This window comes from Falco biarmicus, chromosome 2 (genome assembly GCF_023638135.1).
Source record: "Falco biarmicus isolate bFalBia1 chromosome 2, bFalBia1.pri, whole genome shotgun sequence".
NCBI lineage: Eukaryota > Metazoa > Chordata > Aves > Falconiformes > Falconidae > Falco > Falco biarmicus.
In genome coordinates this window covers 96,517,250-96,536,969 of record NC_079289.1, presented here as the reverse complement: position 1 = coordinate 96,536,969, position 19,720 = coordinate 96,517,250, and the positions used below count along the sequence as shown (strand labels likewise).

The window sequence follows — 19,720 nt, the reverse complement described above, 5'->3', positions numbered from 1 at the left end:
CAGGCGCCGGGCGGGAGCGGGGGGAGGCGACGGCGGGGCGCTGCTGAGCGGCGGGGCGGGGGCGCTCGGGCCGGCGGGCCGAGCTCGGGGGCTGGGAGCCGCGGCGGCGCGGGGCAGGTCCCGGGCGGGGTTAGGGAGCGCGGCGGGGCTGGTCCCGGCGCGGAGCGGGACTGGCGCGGGGGAGGATGAGCCCGGCGCGGCGCAGCCGGAGCCGCCCGAGTCCCGCTCCCTGCGGGGCGGCCTGTTAGTGCTGGAGGAGGAGGAGGAAGAGGAGGAGGCGGCGGCGGGCGGCCGCGGCCCGGGCGGGACGGGAGCTGCCCCGGCGGCGGCGGGCGGGGAGCGCGTTTCGGCCGGAGCTGGGCGGCAGCGTCGGCCCGGCGGCGGAGCGGCCATGCCGTGGTTGAGCGGCGGGCGGCGGCGGCGGCAGCAGCAAGTGGCGGCAGGACAGGGCGGCGGGCCGCCGGCGGGCGGGCAGCGGGGCCGGGAGAGCTCGGAGCTACCGCTGCCCGCTGGCTGGGAGGAGGCGAGGGACTTCGATGGGCGAGTCTTTTACATCGACCATAACACCCGGCAGACCTCGTGGATCGACCCCCGGGACAGGTAAGGGGCGGGAGTCGCCGGCGGACGAGGGAGATCCCGGGGGAAGGAGGGCCCGGGCGCGGTTCACTTCGCCGAGCGCCGGCCCCGCCGCCGAGCAGGGGAGGCCTCCCCGTCCCACTCTCCGCGCCCGCTGCCCCTCGGCGGCCTGGCCGGGCCCGGCCCCGTCGGCGACATTTTCCTTCCCCTGGCCGCCGCCGCGGGCAGGGTGTGGGCGGCGGGGCCGCCGGTGCCCCTGTCCGCTCCGCCTCGCCTCGCTTCGCCCCGGAGCGGGAGGGCGGCCCGGGGTGCGGGGGCCCTGTCACGCCGGCCCTGGGCCGGTGCGTGTGGAGACGTGAGGGGCAGAGCCCCTACCGCGGCGGCTGACGGGTTTGTCGCCGGCGTAGGTGTTCAATTAGACCAAGTTAAAAAAGGGAATTAAGGCTTTTTTTGCCCGTGGCGGGCGCTTAGACCGAGTGTTGTCCGTGTGTGCGGGGAGATGGGGAGGCAGGAACGTGCCGCCTCTGTTGGTACCTCAGATGCCGGGCTAGCCCCACTGGAACCGAAGGGCTCGGCCATCCTGATTTATTAGCCGGGCTGAACTAATTGGCAGCAGCAGGCTGGAGGCATGCTGAAGTAATTTGGTAGATTACCTCCTCATAAAAGATAACGCTGTGTGGAGGTAAGCAACCCGGTAAATTCCTGCAGTTAATTTGACAAATACGCGGTCTGCTGCAAATTACCCGTCTGCGCTGTTTCGGGACAGAGTTTTCACGTCTCTCAGGCCCGGCGGTGCGTGGTGAGACCGAGTTAGGCCTTCTCGTTTTAATTAGGGTGAATAAATACGGGCGGCTTGCTTCTGTGTTTTTCAGTAGAATTGCGTTATAAGCAATATTTAAGCGTCGTGGCTTAAAGCTGGTGGAAGCGTGGACTATCTGTAGCGGGTCCTGCCCGGTAGGTACAACGCTGTTTGGAAGCATTGGCCTAAAAATTTCCATGCAAAGTTAGTGAACACAAGTGTCAGTATTCTAGGTGTCTGCAAAATAAGAAACATATGTCTCTGTGTATACTTTTCTATATTAAACAATGTTTTTATAGTAAGTGAAAGTTGGACAAGGACAGTTTGAACCTCAGCCAGAGCTACCTTGCCAGAAGTATGCCTGGAATGTTAAGCAGGCCACAGAAACGTTTAAGCACAGCCTGGGTTAAAGACTGTAGTAATTTGAGAGATTCCTGTAGTCTTGCACAATGATACATAACTGTTTAAATGGCCTAAATATTCACCTATCAGATCAAGATCTTTTGTCTCATTATTTAGACATACTTACGCACGCACATAATTTTTTGCTGAGGCATTACATGTTTGTTAGTATGCTTTAGATAGCAAAATTTTCTACATTAAAATGCATATACATGTTGTTAGCTTAATTTGTAATATGCTGTTCTAAAGGTAACCGATGACATAGCAACATGTCTGTGGCTTTTCTGTATGTTTTTTGGAATATCTTGCATACAGAAAATAATGAAAAAGATTTAGCCATTTACTAGAGTGTGTCAATTCAGTTACCGTTCAACTTACAGCATTGCTAAAGTTATGACTTCATGTTTTGAAGAAATAATTGGAATGCCACACGATGCTTGAAAATTGGTCTAAATATTTCACACCAGTGTTTAAACTTTTTTTATTTTTCACTTTGAGTAAGAACAGGCTGTGGAGCAGAGACTGAGACATTTACATCGGGGCAGATAGAAAAGACAAGATGTTTTCATGAGCATGTATCAGTGGTTTCTACAGGAGTCAAGTAGCAGGAGCTAGTTTTATGATTGCAGAGTTAATCTCTCGTGGAGAATAGACTACTGTTGTTACTTTAGTGAGACATCTGTGTTCTTCCGCATAGCGGGAAGTGACCAGTCTCTGGTTTTCATTGCAGCTATTCAGATTCCTGTGGGCAGCAGCAAAGTAGGAAAGGATCAGGTTAGCTGTGTTCTGCTCAAGCTTGGGTGAGAAAGGTCAGAGCAGCAAGGAAATGGTACTGAAGCTGTATTTTTGGGGAAAAAAAAGTTTAAAAAGTGGAGGGTGGAACAACCTTACCTGTATCATATGTACCTCGGCATTTTGAATTTGGTGCAGCGTGACACATCAGCCCCCCCTTTCTGTGTTTGAGTGGTTTTGCTTCTATACAGGAGGAACTGGACAAAACCATGGGACCTCAGGCCATGCTGCACTTGATTAGGGTTCTGAGAATCAGCACCTCCAAGCTTTCCTATGGGCAGTAGTCTCCTAAGCATCCCCACAGGCACCTCTTTCCCTGTAGCTGGCAATTAGTTGTTTGTTTTTCTTTTCAGCATTCCCCTGAGATTTCTCAGCCTTTTTTATGGTTGTGTTAGTGAATTTCATTTGAAGCAGTTATTTGATTGAAAACAAAACAAAACAAAATTCCCCCCCCCCCCCCCCCCCCCCCGCCCTTCTTACTATTGAAGGTGAGAAGAGAAGGAAACACCAATTTGAGAAGTTGAGGAAGGAGAAATGTGCTCTATAAAGGGTTTTGGAGTCTGGGTAAGAGAAGGTGATGAGGGCAAGGGAGGTAAATCAAAATAATACAAAGTAAGAGGGAATAAAGGACTTGGAATTGGATACCTTCTGATTTTCTATGGTAAGAAAAAGTGGAATAAATGAAGAAAAAAGAGGGAGAATAGTAGAAGAGTGAGCAGATGTTTCTCCATCTTTGGTATCAAATTAGTGGTTAGGCTGGGGAAGATAACTGTGTTGATCTGTGTGGATTGTGTGTAATGAATACATTGTGGACAGTTGTGTAGCAGATCCTGAAGATCTCGGAATGGAGCCATTCACTGCATGTTTTCATCTCTGGGTAGTAGTTGTCTTTTATCTTAATAGATTGTAAGTTCTTTGAGAGAGTGAACTGCCTTTTTATCTTGTGTTTGCACAGTACTTGCTGTATTGAAATTCTGGTCAATAACTGGGATTGTAAATGATCTTGTAAAAGACTCACTGTATTTGTGGTTGATATTGGCGGTCCTTGTGGCACCAAGAATCTTAGTACTGTTGCTGTTTGTTACAAGACTGTGTTTCCATGTGATTAGAGCTTAGCCAAAACTGTTGGAGTTTAGCAAAAGGTTTCCAAACTGGTGAGTCTTGTTACATTTGTTGTATGTGGAAACTTCAGCTGAAATACAGTGTTGTTTCTTTGGAACAACTCTAGGGAAGAGGGAGTGTTTCCTTCAGCTTCTCAAAGCAAGTTGTCTTGCTTGTTTGAAGATTTAAGCAATGCTGTTTTGGAGTAAGAATTTTAAAGCTTGTGTAGGTGTGTTTTTGCATGGAGAAATCATCTATTTTGGCCAGTTTGGGGGGAATTGAAAAATCAGTATGGGCTGGGTAAAGACTTAGATTTTAGCAGATGCCTTTGCAGAAACTTCCTGCAAGCTGGACTGAAATCAGAGTTTTTTTATCCTGTGTCCGACATCAGCATCTTAATTCTGAGACCTAACCACTGCGTAACTTGTGCACAGGAGAAAAACCCTGGCCTTCTAGAAGAGGTGCGTTGGAACAAGGATTATGGGAATAAGTAGGGTCGTCCTTGGAATTTGATAGAAGGGGCGGAAATTTTGGTGAAAAGCAAAGCAATAAGGAGTTGGGGGTAGGGAGAAGGAGGATAGCACCTGAAGCCTGGGAAGAAAAAACCGGGGGAACTGGACTGAAAACCAGTAGGGCAGGGAAAAACAGGTAAGAAGAAACCAGTCTGGTGAGAGTTCAGGGTGTGAAGGTGTCAGCTCTTTTCTTGGCTGTGCAGGGAACCCCGAGGGAAAAGGAGGAGCACTGAGTTTGGATGCGGAATCTTCAGAGTCAGAAAATACCTATGTGGGGGAGCATGCAATGCCCAGGTGAAGTTGGAAGGTAAAATATAAGAACTGTGTGTGAAATGTAAGGATGGGGGTCAGGAACTGTAAGATGTGCAGGACGAGGAGCCTGATGAAAAATCAGAATTGTAGAGATTGGAAATAAGCAGGAAAGGCTAATGGGCTGGAAACAAGGAGTCAACTTGGGGAAGTCACTAGGCAGGTATCAGTGTTACTAGGGGTGCAGAGTAGAAATGCTCAAGTGAGTAACGGGCAGAGAAGTCCAGAAGTGCTGGTTGTTTTTTTCTGAACTATTTCAGGACTTTATTCTCATAATTTAATTGCTTTTAGCAAATGTCTGTATTACTCAGTTTGCCTCTTCTCTCTGTCTGATAGGACAAAGACAGTCTGTTAGAACTGTTGTTACCTCTGTGACAGCAAGTGTCAGAGTGAGGTGTTCAAATCCACATGCTCGTGTGATGCTGCACAATGTGACTTATCTTTCCCCAGTTGGTATTATAAAGCAATAGGAGACTGCAAGTAGAAAGCTTAAATCAAGATAATATCTCAGATATTTGAAGCGAGAAAATTCCAGGCTTAAGTCACTTAACTACTTCTTGTTTGGTATTAAGAGAGCATTTTTAGTGACAAACTATGTTTTCATATGTTTTCTTGCCTTATTTGATACATGAAGAGGAGCAAAGATCCTGAGGCCAGATCAGAGGGTTGTGAAGTAACAAGAATCGCTTCTGAAGTCTTTTGCCCAAATTGGAAGATGTGCATCTCTGGTGAGGCAAAGGATCCTTTGGCGCACCAGTGTGTGATACAGTTAGAAAGGCACTGGCCTCTTTGTCAAGACAAGAGAGTATCTCTTAGAGTTTTGAAACATATCTGTCCAGTTGACATTACGCAGCAACCCGAAGGCGATTGGAAGAAGCACTGTTTTTCAGAAATAGCATTTTTCTGGGCCTGGCTTAAACCCCTGCACTGAGAGTCACAATTATTGTAATTCATTATTGTAATGCAAATAATTCAATTCCAAGAATGATGAAGGCAACAGAATAGTTAGTATCACTGCCATTTTTGAAAAGTTTGCTTCAAGTTCATATGTGTTTTCAGACTTCCTCTTTGTTGTGTTTTGATTATCATCTGTGTCAACTCATAATTTTGTTTTGAACTAATGCTGTTTGTGGAATGGGAAGAAAACAAAGTGATTGTTGATAGTTATTTTAATATTCCCTCTGAAAACATTACCATGACTGGACAGATTTAAATCACATTCTTTGTTTGACTGTGATGCACACAGTTAATGGAAAACATAAAATGTAACCTATAGAGTACAGAAATGTAGTTTTGGAAGTGATGCTTTGAAAATTTTTCAAGGGGAGCAGAACTACTGAAATACTAATTTGGTTACGATTTTCTAAATTGGCTCTCTAGGCTGTCAGTGCCAAGCTTGCAAGAGGTGGAGATGATTCTAAACAGAAAAAAAAATTTGAATTAGTATGGATCCGGAAAACATGTTCTCCCATGAGAGTAAAAGAGCTGAATTTATTCAGTTTTTATCCTGACACAAGGTGCTCAGGAAGTGGTTTGCATATTCTTCATAAAAAGAGATGATACAGAGCTCTTTTGTTTAGTAGATTTATAATAGTATCTGATAGTCAGAAGTTGAAACCAGAAATACGATATGTTTTTAATGGTAAGAGATATTAAATGTTGGAGTAGTTTTTCTACTCCTTTAGCTCTCTAGATGAAATTACCTAATTCAATTTTATATGCCTGGTTTAAGTCAGCTATTGCTTGAAGTCCCATTGTCTATGACCATGTATTTTTGTTGCCTCCATTGCATGATATAGCATTTGACCTACATATAATATATATCTCTCTCTAAATGGATTTCATAAGGACCGGCATAGCAGCCATCCCTTCATTAGAAAGTGGAGAGCTTATCTATCTGGTTGTTTCTCTTAATACAGCAAGGAAGAAATCCAATTTATTCCTGTCCCTTGAGGTATCTGGGTCACTGTATCATTTGATTACCTCAAGTTAGCAGTAAATACGGTGGACTTGATAGAATTTATATTAAAAGCATTGCATATAAAGTAGTACTTGAGATCCAGATGTTTTGAATTTTCTGTGCAACTGTCAAGCCTGGATGCAGCCAGAGCGTGTATGGGAAAGCCATGCAGCTGTGCAGCTGCTCTCCTGGCATATGACTGGGAATACATACTGCAGCACATGGTGTTGAGAAAAGGCTGCAGTACCCTAAGCCTCCCTGGGAAATCTGCATATATTTGTACTTTAGTTCTTGTTCAGAATAATTCAGTAATATTTCTAAAAGCATGCTGTATCTGACATTTGTTTTGAAAGTTTCACATATATATATGCTATGGTAAGTCTACTTCTCTGCCTTTCAGGGGAGGGATACATTCATCTTGGCTGGTAGATCTTCAAACAGGCAGATATTTAACTTTATATTGTGAGCGATTCCCGTGAAAATGTTTATGGTTAAAAATGAATGTAGGTGCAAGCATCCTAGAATTAACATGCATTAGTATTAGGTATGTTTTTCAAGCAGAGTCTTTCATTGGATTGATAGATTCTGATAACGAGTAAATGTTAATCAGCTGATTAATGGTAAATAATTTTAAATTATTGCCCTCCCCCTATCACACCTCTCTGATGTACATGTTTTAAAGTAGCTTTTGACTTCTTGTTTGACTTATGTTGCTTGGGAAAAAGCAATGCCTGTACGAAGTGAGCATTCATGTTTTCTTTTCATTCAGTGTTGTTAAAAATGAGTGCTACATTTCCAGTCATTGAGGTTTATAAATATTTTTACTAGTTTTGCAGTGTCTCGTGAAGTAGAGGTCAGAGGCATCCGCTGTTTCTTCCTAAAGGTGAAATGTTTTCCTTACAGTACAATAGTAGTGAATTGTGGTTTATTTATTTGTTTTTTTGTTGGTTAAAATACATACACTTTGAAAATCTAGATCAGGTAGCATAAAACTGCGTGACCTAATGCATGCGTGCTAATGCATCAAAACAGCTGTTAAGAAGACGGTAACCTCATTAATAAGAAACCACTGTTAAGCTTCTTAACATTTTGTTAAAGGTGAAGGGTTTTTTGTGTGCATGTGTAGATTTTGCCTCTAAATGGATGTATTTTCAGCAATTAGATAAGGAATGCAGACATCTGCTTTATTGTATTTGTGTGCATGCTAGAAAGGACTACATTAGCACTTGTGACTTCAGTGTGTTACAGCAATGTGATGGCAGATGTTATGAGGGCTTCTGAAAGGTTCTGTGAGATTGTATTGACTGCCTCACCATATGCATTGCATTTTATAAACTGAGAAACAGTGATCGGTCTGATATTTTTGGTGCTTAAAACTGTCGGTGAAGGTACTTTCCTATTTCTTGTATGTATAAATCAGCGCATGTCTGAGTCAGTGTAGGCATAATGGTTGTGTTTATTGTCATTAAACAGCACCAAGCATTGTCAAAAGAAAACTGGGTATTTGCATAACATACCTTCTAAAGGGTGTGAGGGGGAAATGTCTGCTTTTCAGGATCTATAATCTGCACACGTGAGAATGCAAGATGTGAAATGTCACAAGGCTAGGGCTGGGTTTTAAGTTCTGTTATCTGGAGAAAAAATTCTTATTTAGGCTTGGATTGCAGTGATAAGTTTAGTTCGAGAGATAACAACTTCGTGTTTTTAGTGAATGTAAATACAGTGACAGCACTGTGCAAACATAAGAACAAATGTCTTGTAGGCAATAAAAAAACCTTTTTCTATAGCAAAGTCCTGTTTAAGCTTCACAGAGGTGCCTGTTAAACATAATGTTCGTTTATAATTTTGTGCTGTCTACTGGAAGTTAGAGGTTTGTAAAGTTGTGTGTGAGGCCAAAAAGAAGTATGTAGTTGATATTGTAGTGAAACAAAGTAAAAGTTAATACTTTTTCTGCTTACAGTTAAAAATAGAACTTCCTGAATATGTTATCTACTACAGATGTGACAGTTCACATTCACCAGCAAAGCCAGCCACTATCACAGCTTTTAAGTAATCTTCAACTTGTTTCTGGTTGAAAGAAGCTAGCTAAAGAAAACATGCACTAGGTACTTTTCCTACCTCTCTGCCTGCTGTGGCAGAGCAGCGTGCGTGCTCAGCAAGGTTTTGCAATACAGCACCCTTGAGCTACTGGTTAGGGGCTGCCAAAAGCAGCAGTGTTCTCTCCGCCAGCCACATGGTCTCACCCCTCTCTTGCACTGGTACCAGTGCTTATCTGACCTTACGGTAAGATGAATTAGCAAAAAAACCCCTGTGCAGTATTTAATTGTCTTTTTTGGGGGAGGGTAGTTTTCAGCCGATTTAGTTCCCTAAGCTGACTTAACCTTCAGGGCAGATGGGTATTTAAGTGGCTTATGTCAATTAAGTTTAATTCTATGAGGAATTGGATTAGGCAAAAGTGATGAGTCAGTTTAAAACCTGCTTTGACTAAATCCTCTTTGTGAATGGCAGTCCTGACTACTGATTTTTAAAATAGCCCCGTAGTAAAACAGCACACCTCTGAACAAGCTTCAAGTTATGTCGAAGAAGGAAGGATTCAATTTTCAGATGTAAGATGGACGTATAAAAGCCAACAAAAGTCAATTAAATAGGTGTCAGAGTTTTTCAGTTAAGTAGCAGCATTGAAGTGGCTATTAAGAAGTGAGAGGTCTGCAAGCAGCAGAACTGATTTGAGGACTGAGTTTGGGGTATCGGCAATGGCTTGGAAACACCCGTGAGAGATTTGGTGAAGTCAGTGGTGAGTGTTGCCCTTGCTGGCAGGGAGCAAAGTTGGTGTGTGAGAGAACTGGATCTAGGATCAGATGGGTGCCTGGGGAGGGTATCAGCAGTGCTGCCTGTACCTGGGAGGGAGAGCTGTGTGAGAGGGAACTGAATCCAAGATCAGCTAGACGTGGGGAGGATCTTGACAGTGGAGCACCTCCAAGGAAGATCTCCGTTGCGTGTAGAAGTACAGGGTGTAACTGAGGAATGGTGGAGTGTGAAAAGGCACATCGAGGTAATAACAAAAATTGCAGCGCAGCTACTGGGGGGACTCGGAAGGTGGCTTTGTTACCAGTGCTTGGAGCTATAACTCGTCAAAAGATTGTGACGGTGTGACTGGGGAATTTTTTAAGGGACCTGAACGGGTCAAGGTTGAAATTGCCAGGTCATAGAGGAGGAGATTATAATATCTGAATTAGATGAACAAAATTTTTGTCTCTTTTCTTATGGAGAGGAGCAGAGACTCTGATGTGTTTTTTGCCTTGCTACCAATCTCAAGCCTATTTTGTGGAGATAATTCCTTCAGTTCTTAACTAGTCATTAATGGCAAGGGAACAGGGATGTAGGCTTTGTTCTGCCATGCTACAATGGTCTTAATAATTTCTTGATTCTGTTCCAGATAGGAAAATTAATTTGGATTTAGTATAATTAGGGTGTGCTAAAAGCATGGTGAGAGATGATCTGTCACTTTTAATGTCCCGTTGAATTGTTGGAGTCAGCCATTTAGTACAGCTAGCCTCCTGGTGAGGCTTGCTCTAGAAATGCATTGCATGATTGGATAAGCTGGAGAATATCTCTGTTCATTTCTCTGCCTTTTTGTGAGTGTTTACTGGAGTAGGAAAGTCTTGTGTCTAGTGATGAGCTTGGTGGTCTCCCTATGGTTTGCAAGAGGTAGGCAATTCTGTGCTGTACCACTGGCTTTTCTGGCTGAAGGAGCTGATTGCCATCAAGGGCTGAATTAGTGAATATCAAAAACTGAAGTGACTAGTTTTTTTATTTTTTTTTCCAAAGACTTTTCTATTTCAGTATATTTAATAGGCAGTGGGACAAAAATAAAGTACAGTGATATCAACACCCTTGAACCAGCAACAGAGAATCAAAGGCTATCTTTCATAGCTTTCTGAAAGAGTTATTTTCAAGATGAACTATCTGTGGAGAATCTTGTTAACTATTTTGATTTGTATGGTACTTAGGCTGAAGCTCTTTCACACACAGTGATTGGGATTCTTTATGGCAAAAGGCAAAGTTTGATATCAAAGCTGAAAATGCATAATATTTAAAAATATTTATTTAATTTTGGATTACAGTTTAAACAGCTAAAAATAAGACTTCTAAAAAAACCTTAATATACAACACATTCTTAGAAAGAGAGGCTTATCCATGTTTGGAAAGGCAGCTGAAGTACCGCATAATTATCTTAATTCTATAGCATAAACAAATTGTGACACACTCCTCAAAGGTTACAGTCCAAAGTTACTTGACTTGAACAGCAATTCCGTGCATGCTTAAAAGAGAATTTCAGAATAAAAAGTAAACTACGTTTGTTTTTTTGGTTTGGTTTTTTTTGTTTTTCGTTTTTGGGGTTTTTTTTTGGCAATATAGGGATAATTAGTAGATGGAGAAAGCATTGCATGTATTTGGAAATTACCGTTTGACCACTTGTGTGTCTTCTGCTTCCCCCAGATTACATTCTTTGGATAAGACTAAGACTGACACTATTACAGGTATGATATACCACATAGGTAAAAAATCCCCTAACCCCAAACTTCAAAGTTAACCACAAAACCCAAGAAAAATGGATTTAATGACCATCATGGCTGTTGGATCATAGGTCAATTTTAGTAGTATCTAAATAGTCTCTAACATTATAATTGATGAGTAATGCACATGAACCTGATGGTTATCCATTATGAGCTAGACTGAGAGAGAATAACTGACCTCATCTTTATATAATTAAAAAAATAATTTGGAATGCATGTAAAAACTGGAAATGGAATAGGTAATTCTATTCAAAATTCAGTTGAAGAACATGTATATTCATATTGCATATTCATATGCTTATTACCAACTGCACGCAGTGTACTGAGTGATGAAATGTGTGCGCTGCTTTGTGTTGGTCTGGGTTGTCTTGTCTTTGCTTTTCTGCCAGCTCATAGTTTATTCAAGGAAAAACCTAGCGGTGCTCTTGTGGTTACAGGTATACTGAGATTTGTGATAAATAGGCATCATGTGCTGAAGACTCTTCACGGGCATTTGAGTTCCACTCATGCTTAATGTAGCTGCTTGGTTGGGCCAATGAAATTAATGGACTTACTTGTTTAGGAGAGTGTTTACTAGTACCAGCTTGCGGAAAGATGGTTAAAAATGCTGTCTGTTGAAATGATGGTCTAATTTCTCACATCTTGAGATTCCTCTTGGGTAATCAAATACAGTCCTTCCCTAAATACACCTACACTTGTGAGCTTTCAGTATTTTTCATTTGATAATGCTTCAGACAGTGAATTCTTCTTTTAGAAGTACTTTGATAATCCATTGTCACCTACTCAATCACATTTTGATTTTGATGCTTCTATCTTGTCTGTATAGCAAAATATATTGTTGTGACTAAATCTCCATGTTTCACAGAGGTTTTAAAAAATTATTTTCCCCAAAAGGAAAGCAAAAGCATTTTAATTAAAAATGGTCAGGTATTGTTGTATCAGCTGTATTTTGCATCTGGATTGGTTAACCATAAATTTGTTGGCTATAGGGGAACTTTGAGTGTAAATTTCATGTCATCAAGAGGAAGATCTGTTGTGAAAACTTCTTTTTGATTTCACTCAGTTCTCAGCCCTTGGAAACTGCAGCTTGATTCACATGTGGTTCAGTATTATAATGTATTTGTTTATAGCCAGGACTTCAGAAGGAAGAAACTTTCCAGTTACCTGTATTAATCAAAGGTAGTTACAACACACTTATATAGGAGTTGAAGAAATAACAGGCTTCTTAAGCCTTTTCCCTTAGTCAAGGGGAACATGCACAGAGAGGGAACGAGAGATTGTAGGGCTTGGCCTGATGCTTTCTTTTGCGTTGTCTGTGTGGAATAGTTTGTGTGTAATAGTTCTTGGCATTTTGAGTCTTGTGTACTGATTCAGCTAAACTTCGTGATTTCTCATAACTTTGAATTGAAGAAGCATTTTTGATCTTACTGAAGGACTAGTTCCAACTAAGTCCCTTTGAATTGATCTGCATTGTGGAGCATGATTACTGTTCTTGAAGTGTGTTGGAGTGCCTTCTGTTCGGGAAGATGATAAATGTTGAGGGGAGAAGTTAACTGCTGAACCCTGCACACTTGTCTTAAGTAGTGTTAAAGTGCTAGGTTGGGATTTTTTCTTCTTGTTTTCAATGGGTTATTTAGGTTGTTTTGTTTTGTTTCTTTAATAGGGTATAGCTACAGTCTTCCCCCCCCCCCCCCCCCCCCAAAAAAAAAAAAATATTTGTGAAATAAACCCTTTAAGTATTGCTTCTAAAAAAATCTTTCCCTTTAGTCTATTTTTGGAATGAAATGTCAAGGTGTTTATGATCAGGCTGACTCTTGGAGTCTGATTGATGATACTATGAAGATGCTCTATATCCAGTTCCAGGAATTATTTTCTTATTACAAAATAAGCTGCTTTGCAAACTCCTGGTTGTCTTTTTTAGCAGTTTTCTGTATACGCTTATGTGAAGTTTTGGAGAAGTGTTGCAAGTTTCTTCAGTTAAACATGTTAGAAGGCTTTCAGAGCAAAAAGCTCTTTTAGTCCGTGAGCAGGTATCCAAACAAAAGTATGTCAGAAGGAGTATGTGAATGTTTTGTGCAATGTCGTTTAATCACCCGAAATTTCAGGCAGTTTACTATCTATAAGATTTCTTGCAGCTTATAGCCTCAATGCTTCTGTTGGTAAACACTACTCTGACTTTACAGTCTAGGAAGTTAGAATTGAGAAATGTTTGTGGGAGATGTTCTGTGGAAGATTAGCTGAGCCATGATCAGGTTTGGTTTTTTTATTTTTTTTTTTGTTGTTTAAAGACAAAGCACAGTAATGTTTTCTATCACTGCCTGTGAATGCCGCCCAGAATCTCCTAATTCTTTGTACTGAAACTGCTCTTAGTGATTCAAGGGCGTCTTAGGGAATTATCAGCTACTGCCATTTTTAATACATTTTCAGAAACAACTTGTGGGAATTTTGGCACAAATTTTGATATCCTGACTTTCCTAGGAGTGTGTCATGTGCTTAGAAAAGAAAAAAAGCACCTTATATTTTCCCAGAAGAGCATCTAGAAAAACTTTGAACATTTCATTTGGCTTAGATGTAAACCTGTTTTCATGCTAAACCATGTTATAGGATGTCTTCCCATGAGTTAATAAAAGGCAAAACACCAGATGGTTCATATGGATGAAGATACACATATGTATATTTTTTAAACAAGGGTTCATAAAATTTGTCACAGTATTCTGGAAATCTGACAGGCTAAATAAAGCTCCAGTGGTTATGGAAAATAGTCCATTTTTCTTAACTCTGAAGTGCCTTGTATGTTGAATTTGTTACGTGTACAGAGTGAATTATCTTGTACCAGAGTATGATGTAACATACATAGCGTTAGGTAAATTACTTCTGGGGAGTAATCTTGCAGATCTGTCCATGCCTGTTCAGGGCTTTTGTTTGGTAGCAATGATTATGTAGGTGATCTTGTTCTCTGGACATCTGTCTGCTAGGAGTGAGCTGCATCCTCCGTTCTTTTTCACAGTATCTGCCAAACAAGGCAATAATACGCTTTCATTACTATTGACCAGGACTCAATTTGGATTCTAGAGTTAAAAGAGTTTCTCTGGTTTCTGCCTTGTACAAAGCTTTTTGGCCATTACCTGATTCTTTTAGAAATAGTATCTGAAAGAAGATATTGTTAATGTTTTTTCTTCTAATGCCTTACATGTGAAGGGTTCAAAATTTTTAAAAGGTTTTGTTCTAAAATACAGCTGCATCACTTTATCATTAAAATGTACAGTAATAAATATCTGGAATATCTCCTTTGTGTAATTATGTATGGTATGTAAACATCTGGGGTTTTATAAGTTTTGCAAATATGACCATTTACCCACATCGTTCTTCAGATATTTGTTTTATTCTTTCTGAAGTCGGTTGGTAAAGAAAATAATATTTATTTTTTGCCTTAAGCACAACTGTAAGTATCTTTTCTTTAAATTTACAATCAATGGAGCATTTATAAATAGCTTGTCTGTCCTGTTAAAAAAATAAATTAGCTGGTAACTGAACTCTGGTTCCATTAGGAACACCCCAGAACTAATGGATAGTGCCCTGGCTCTGGAAATTTTCTTCCTGCCCTCCAGTACATGAATAGTGTTCTCTAAAATGCAGGTCTTTCAAGATCATATGTTCATTTTTCTGTCTTTGGCCTTCTATGTATGTGCTCTGAAGCTTATTTTTCAAAGTTGATGAAGATTTTAATACTAATACTTGTATCCAGATATTTTTAGGATGTCTTCTGTAAAGAAAAAAAAAATGTTTTCCTGAAATGTTATACAGATTAATAGGCTCTTAATGTTAGTACATTACATTAAAAGTGAAATAGTTTTAAAAGTGAAATAGTTTCCCTTTATTGTGATTTCTGTCTCAAATTAGGAATACATCGGGGGGTGGGGGGTGGGGTGTTGCCCAATAGTGAAGATGCTACGATGTCCAGACTTTTACGAGAGTAATTTCAAAATATTTGTCAGAGCCCTTTGGTTAAAGAATTTCTGAATGTTTTAAGATACTACACCTGGTAGAATTTAAAATAATGAGTTTTGGGAGGTTTTGGGGGTTTAGGTCTTTTTGGTGTTTTTTTAAGGAGAGGGAAATCTGTGCTATGAATAGAACACTAATGCAGAAGATTTTCCTTGAGCCCACACTTTACTCATTTTATATAGTCTGTATGCTAGCAAGCACACTTTTAAAACGTTGGCTTTTTTTTTTTTTTAACAGTAAAAATAGCTTGCAACTTATTGAAAAACAAGGCAGACCTGTGCCTCAAAATCCAAATGAAACTGCTGCTTGGATGAGGCTCTAAAGAGGGCATTTATATGTTGTGGAATGAATGGCATGCCTGCACTAACTCCCGCAGGCCGGATATTTCCAAGGTATCAGAGCAAGCTGCATATGCTGCACTCTTCCCCCTTCTGATCTGAAGGTTTCTCCCTTGGCAAGGTCCAAAGGACCCCCAGCCCTTGGGGAAGGACAGGGTGGGGAGTGGTGGGAGGGAAGAAAAAATGAGCAAGGTGGCTATATATGTGTGTGTTTGATTTTTTTTTTTTTTGTTTAAATTTTTTTTTCCACCCAAACTGTCCTGCGATAGTTTGTGGGCTCCTTGTACTTTCTGAGCTAGCGTTGTTTTTCTAATCATTGTTCTTTGAACAGTGTAGTTAGGAATTTCCTGTTCACGTTTTACTACAATGGTTTGTTTAAAATGATAGACTGCAGTCTTTTTCCTGACCTAAAACCAGATTAGCCTTGAATGTTGAAGAGAAGTCGGACAAATAAAGAGGAGAGACTGTATTTGCTTATGTCATGGAGAGAGGCCTTTTAACCACAGGCTCAGTTATATCAAATACCACAAGTCATGTTTCTTAAATATTTATTAAGACAAATAAACATAGTTATTGTATGAACTGGCACGTCTCCAAATTTCTATCTCTTTGATTCTCATGGGTGGGTCAATTTTAATCAGGAGAAATATTTTAAATCAAGACTGATACCTACTGGATTACTGAATCCAGGGTTACCTCAGTTCTCCCCTTTTCCCCCAACCATTGTTAGGTTTATAAAATGCAACAAAATAAACCTCAGCAAAGTTCAAGTTATAAAATGTAGCAACAAACTATAAAGAAATACTAAAATTGGGATTGAACCGCCCTTTTCTTAATTGAGGTGCCTGTGGTAAGGAAAAGGTAGTGTGGTCTTTGTGTATATTGCCATATGTTTGCTTTCAAATTTGGGGGAAAAAAAAATCTCCCAGGCCCAGCACTGTTAGATGCACAATGAATTGCAGCAACCTTGATGTTCAGTTTATGTTTACTTAGGACAAGTCCCTTGTACAACACAGCTAATCTGTGTGAATAGTGCACACCTGTATTGGTGGAACAGTACAGGTAATAAAGCTGTTGATTTTTATCTGGAAAGAGATAAAATTTTAATTTAAAAGCAATATATGACCTCCACTTTGGTTTTTTATTTTACAGAATAATTACTATTACATAAATTGTTTTATGGCGTGGCACAAAAGTTTTATCCAGTTTTGGAGGGATGGTGTATTGACCTGCCCAAGTTGTCTACTGAGATCGTTACTGACAAGCATCAACTCATGAATATACAATTTATACAATACTCTCGGGTATTTTTAATGCAAGAATGTCTGTGAACATGTGCATGTGAAATTCTGATAAACATGCTAAATCAATTTTTCAAACTGGGAGATGTCAGATTTGTGAGGTTGCAGAGCCTATAGCTGATATGACACACAGGCATGTCATTACAAGGGTGTTGCCAGTTAAAATACTCAGCTGTTACAGTATTTCCAGCTTAGCATCTAACTTTGTTCCACCCAGCAAATAGTCACATAAATAGGACTAGCTGAGGATTTTTAAAGGAAATATTTAATGTATTTTTAAAGAAAATAACATTTGGAAGGGAAAATATTTGGGTAGCTTGCACGTGAATGTGTAGGGTAGGGCAGGAAGATGCCTTGCAGGGTACTGAGCTTGATGTTCTAAAGAAGCTTGCAGTAGATGTTATGTGGAAAATGTTACCAGTTACAGAAATCAGGTATTTCTGTGAGTGCCAGGACTGATAAAGTCTGGTTTCCTGTGGGTTTGTGTCTTTTATAGTTGATTGACTTTGGTGTCTGGGAAGGTGAAGGTTCTGCTGGATGCTCTTTGCCTTGGATTTGGGGGTACTTACATTCACTTGCTCCTGAGCAGATTTTCTGATACCTGATTAGGTGTAAACATGGGCTTCTCACTTTCTACTAGGCCTCCTACTTTCATTAACTTTCATAGGTACCTGAATTATGTAGGGTGTTTCCCTAAAATTTGAAACTTATCGATAGAATAAAACCAATTAGGCCTATTAATTATTATTATTATAATAAAAATCATGTATCCATCCATATTTTTGGACTACAAGCCCTTGATTTTTTTCTTTTTTTATGCCCATGTTGTCTGCTAGCTTCTAATAGCCAGTATAATTGAAACAGAAGCCAATTCCTATAAACCAAGTAATGTTTTTACCAAGTCATAGAAATACATTTTGAGACGAGTGTGACAGATGTTATGGTATATGCTGTAATTGTTCTGTGGTAATGGATGCACTATTCCCCCACACATGAAACACAGCGTTGGACAGATTTAAGCTTCCAGCGTGGCTGTGTTGTCTGTGGTATGCTGCCTGGCTTTAGGTTTGGTTTCCTGTATTCATGAACAAACAGTGCAATCTTGAGCAGAGATAGTCCTGCAGGTTTATCAGTGAGACACCTGCTACTATATACCTCACGGAGCTGTTGGCGATCAGTTTTTGTTCATAAGGACCAGAGATGAGTTGTGTGAAATACTGTCAAGGGCAGTGGGTGCCGTTGGTTTTGCTGTCAACAAAGATTGTTCACTTTGGTTTTGACCTTCATTAAGCACAGATTTTTCTACCTGAAAAAGCTGGAGTGCAGTAAGCTTGGGTGTGAATAAACAGGGCCCTCAATCTTCCATGTGAATGCTTTTCATGTAGCAATACGGGTGAGTAGTTTATTCCACTAGATGAAGTAAGTGAGGTGAATAAGGTGAGTAAGCAATTTCATTATGAGACACTCTCAGTTGTGTCTAAATGCTATGTTGCAAATTCGGCTCATGCTTTGAGCTGGTCGAGAGCCAGGTGGTTGTGGTTAATTCATCACTGAACCTGAGCTAACAAGCCCTGTGTAGGCTGGGTTGTATTAGGTGGAGTTCTGTGCCGCACTCAAGTAGCTGGAAGCTGTATGCATGGGAGCCAGGGCAGAGCTGCTTTGGGTGTGCTGGAAGCATCCTGTGTACGCAAACACTGGAAGCATCCTGTGTACGCAAGCTCTGGAAGTGTTTGTGTAATTAATTTACTATATGAATTTACAGGATCTTTACTGTAATGTTACTTTCTTTACAGAGATCGCTTAACATCCTTTTTGTGCAAGTTGTAGGCACTAGTTATTTCTCCTAGAGTTGTATTTTTAAAGCATACATAAAATGTGTATTATTGTAGGATGTATCACCATTGTTATATGGGTTCATAACGTTCTTACCTGTTTATTTGCAGTAGTATAGCATTTTGTATATAATAAAGTTATCTTAAGCAAAGATATTTGAATTAAAGCCATGACTTCAGGAAGATTTCTAATATAGTCCAATCACAATAGCTACTTGCAAGGATAAGTTGAATCTTCAAAGCAGACAGTTAAATTACTCTTATCAAATACTTGATAGGAACAGAAAAGTGCCTTTAGGTTTTTCTACCCAGTCTTCCAAAATCCTGCTTTAGATTCATTGCCCTATCTCCCATCCGTATTACTACAATGCCTTTTCTGACCTCCTCTTCTAGTTGTTGTGAAATACCAATCCTAAAATGTTGCTTGTCTGTTTGAATTGGGCCTCTCCAAAGCAAGAGAGAGTATAGCTCAGTGGTAGTGTTTTGGGATTTGGGAGATGGGGTTCAGTTCTCTGCTCTGCCATATGTTTCCTTGCGTAATGTTATTTTTAAACTCTTTGTATCTGGTGTTCAGGTGGGCACTAATTATAGTGTTTCTTAACTTTACAGTGGTGTTCTCATTATAAATGAATAATGTGATTTTATGTATACAAATAAAACAAGAGTAATGCAAAGATTAAATTCTTTTTGGCTTTGCTAATGTTCATGCTTTTCCTTTGTAAAGCACTTCCTAAAACTGCTGATACTTTGATACTTTCCGTTGCAGCCTTCCAAAGACAGGCCTCAGTTACTGAACTTTTTATTACTTTGCCTAGATATTTGAAATAAAGTTTTGCTGATGACACCAGTAGGAAACGTAGCAGTGAACAAGCTTGATTTGAAGATGGAATGGTGTGGTCTTTCTTATCCTCTTTTCTCCTTTCCTTTCTATCTTGCAATCAAATGCAGTTGGTATGTTTTTTTTAAGGAGCATTAAAAATTGGGGTTTATTGATCTTCGTATTTATATTATTGTATTGTGTTTGGCAAGCGCAACTGTAAAGGTAGATGTTTCTCATTTTCTGCAGGTGTGCTTGCTTTCATGTGTTAAGCTCTTTTAGCTGTGTAGCTTGAGTTGAAAGCTTTCTTCATCAAAAGGTTGATGGGAACAAGTAATAGGTGTCTGTCACAGTACAGAATGGTTGGCAGCGCAGCCTGTAGTGGTTTTGTTTGGGGAA

The 19,720-nt window shown here is 40.4% G+C and overlaps 1 protein-coding gene across 4 annotated transcripts in view; it reads left to right on the top strand.

Annotated features, from left to right (window-relative positions):
- The first annotated feature begins 267 nt into the window (after positions 1 to 267).
- The window catches only part of WWC3 (WWC family member 3), a 103,778-nt gene continuing 84,325 nt past the window's right edge, over positions 268 to 19,720 (top strand). For 3 of the 4 annotated variants that reach the window (XM_056328433.1, XM_056328432.1, XM_056328431.1), the window contains exon 1: positions 268 to 600. In XM_056328433.1, coding sequence (XP_056184408.1) covers positions 392 to 600 — 209 coding nt within the window. In that variant the 5' untranslated portion in view covers positions 268 to 391. The remainder of the gene's footprint in view (positions 601 to 19,720) is intronic. The other variant, XM_056328430.1, reaches the window with a different exon arrangement.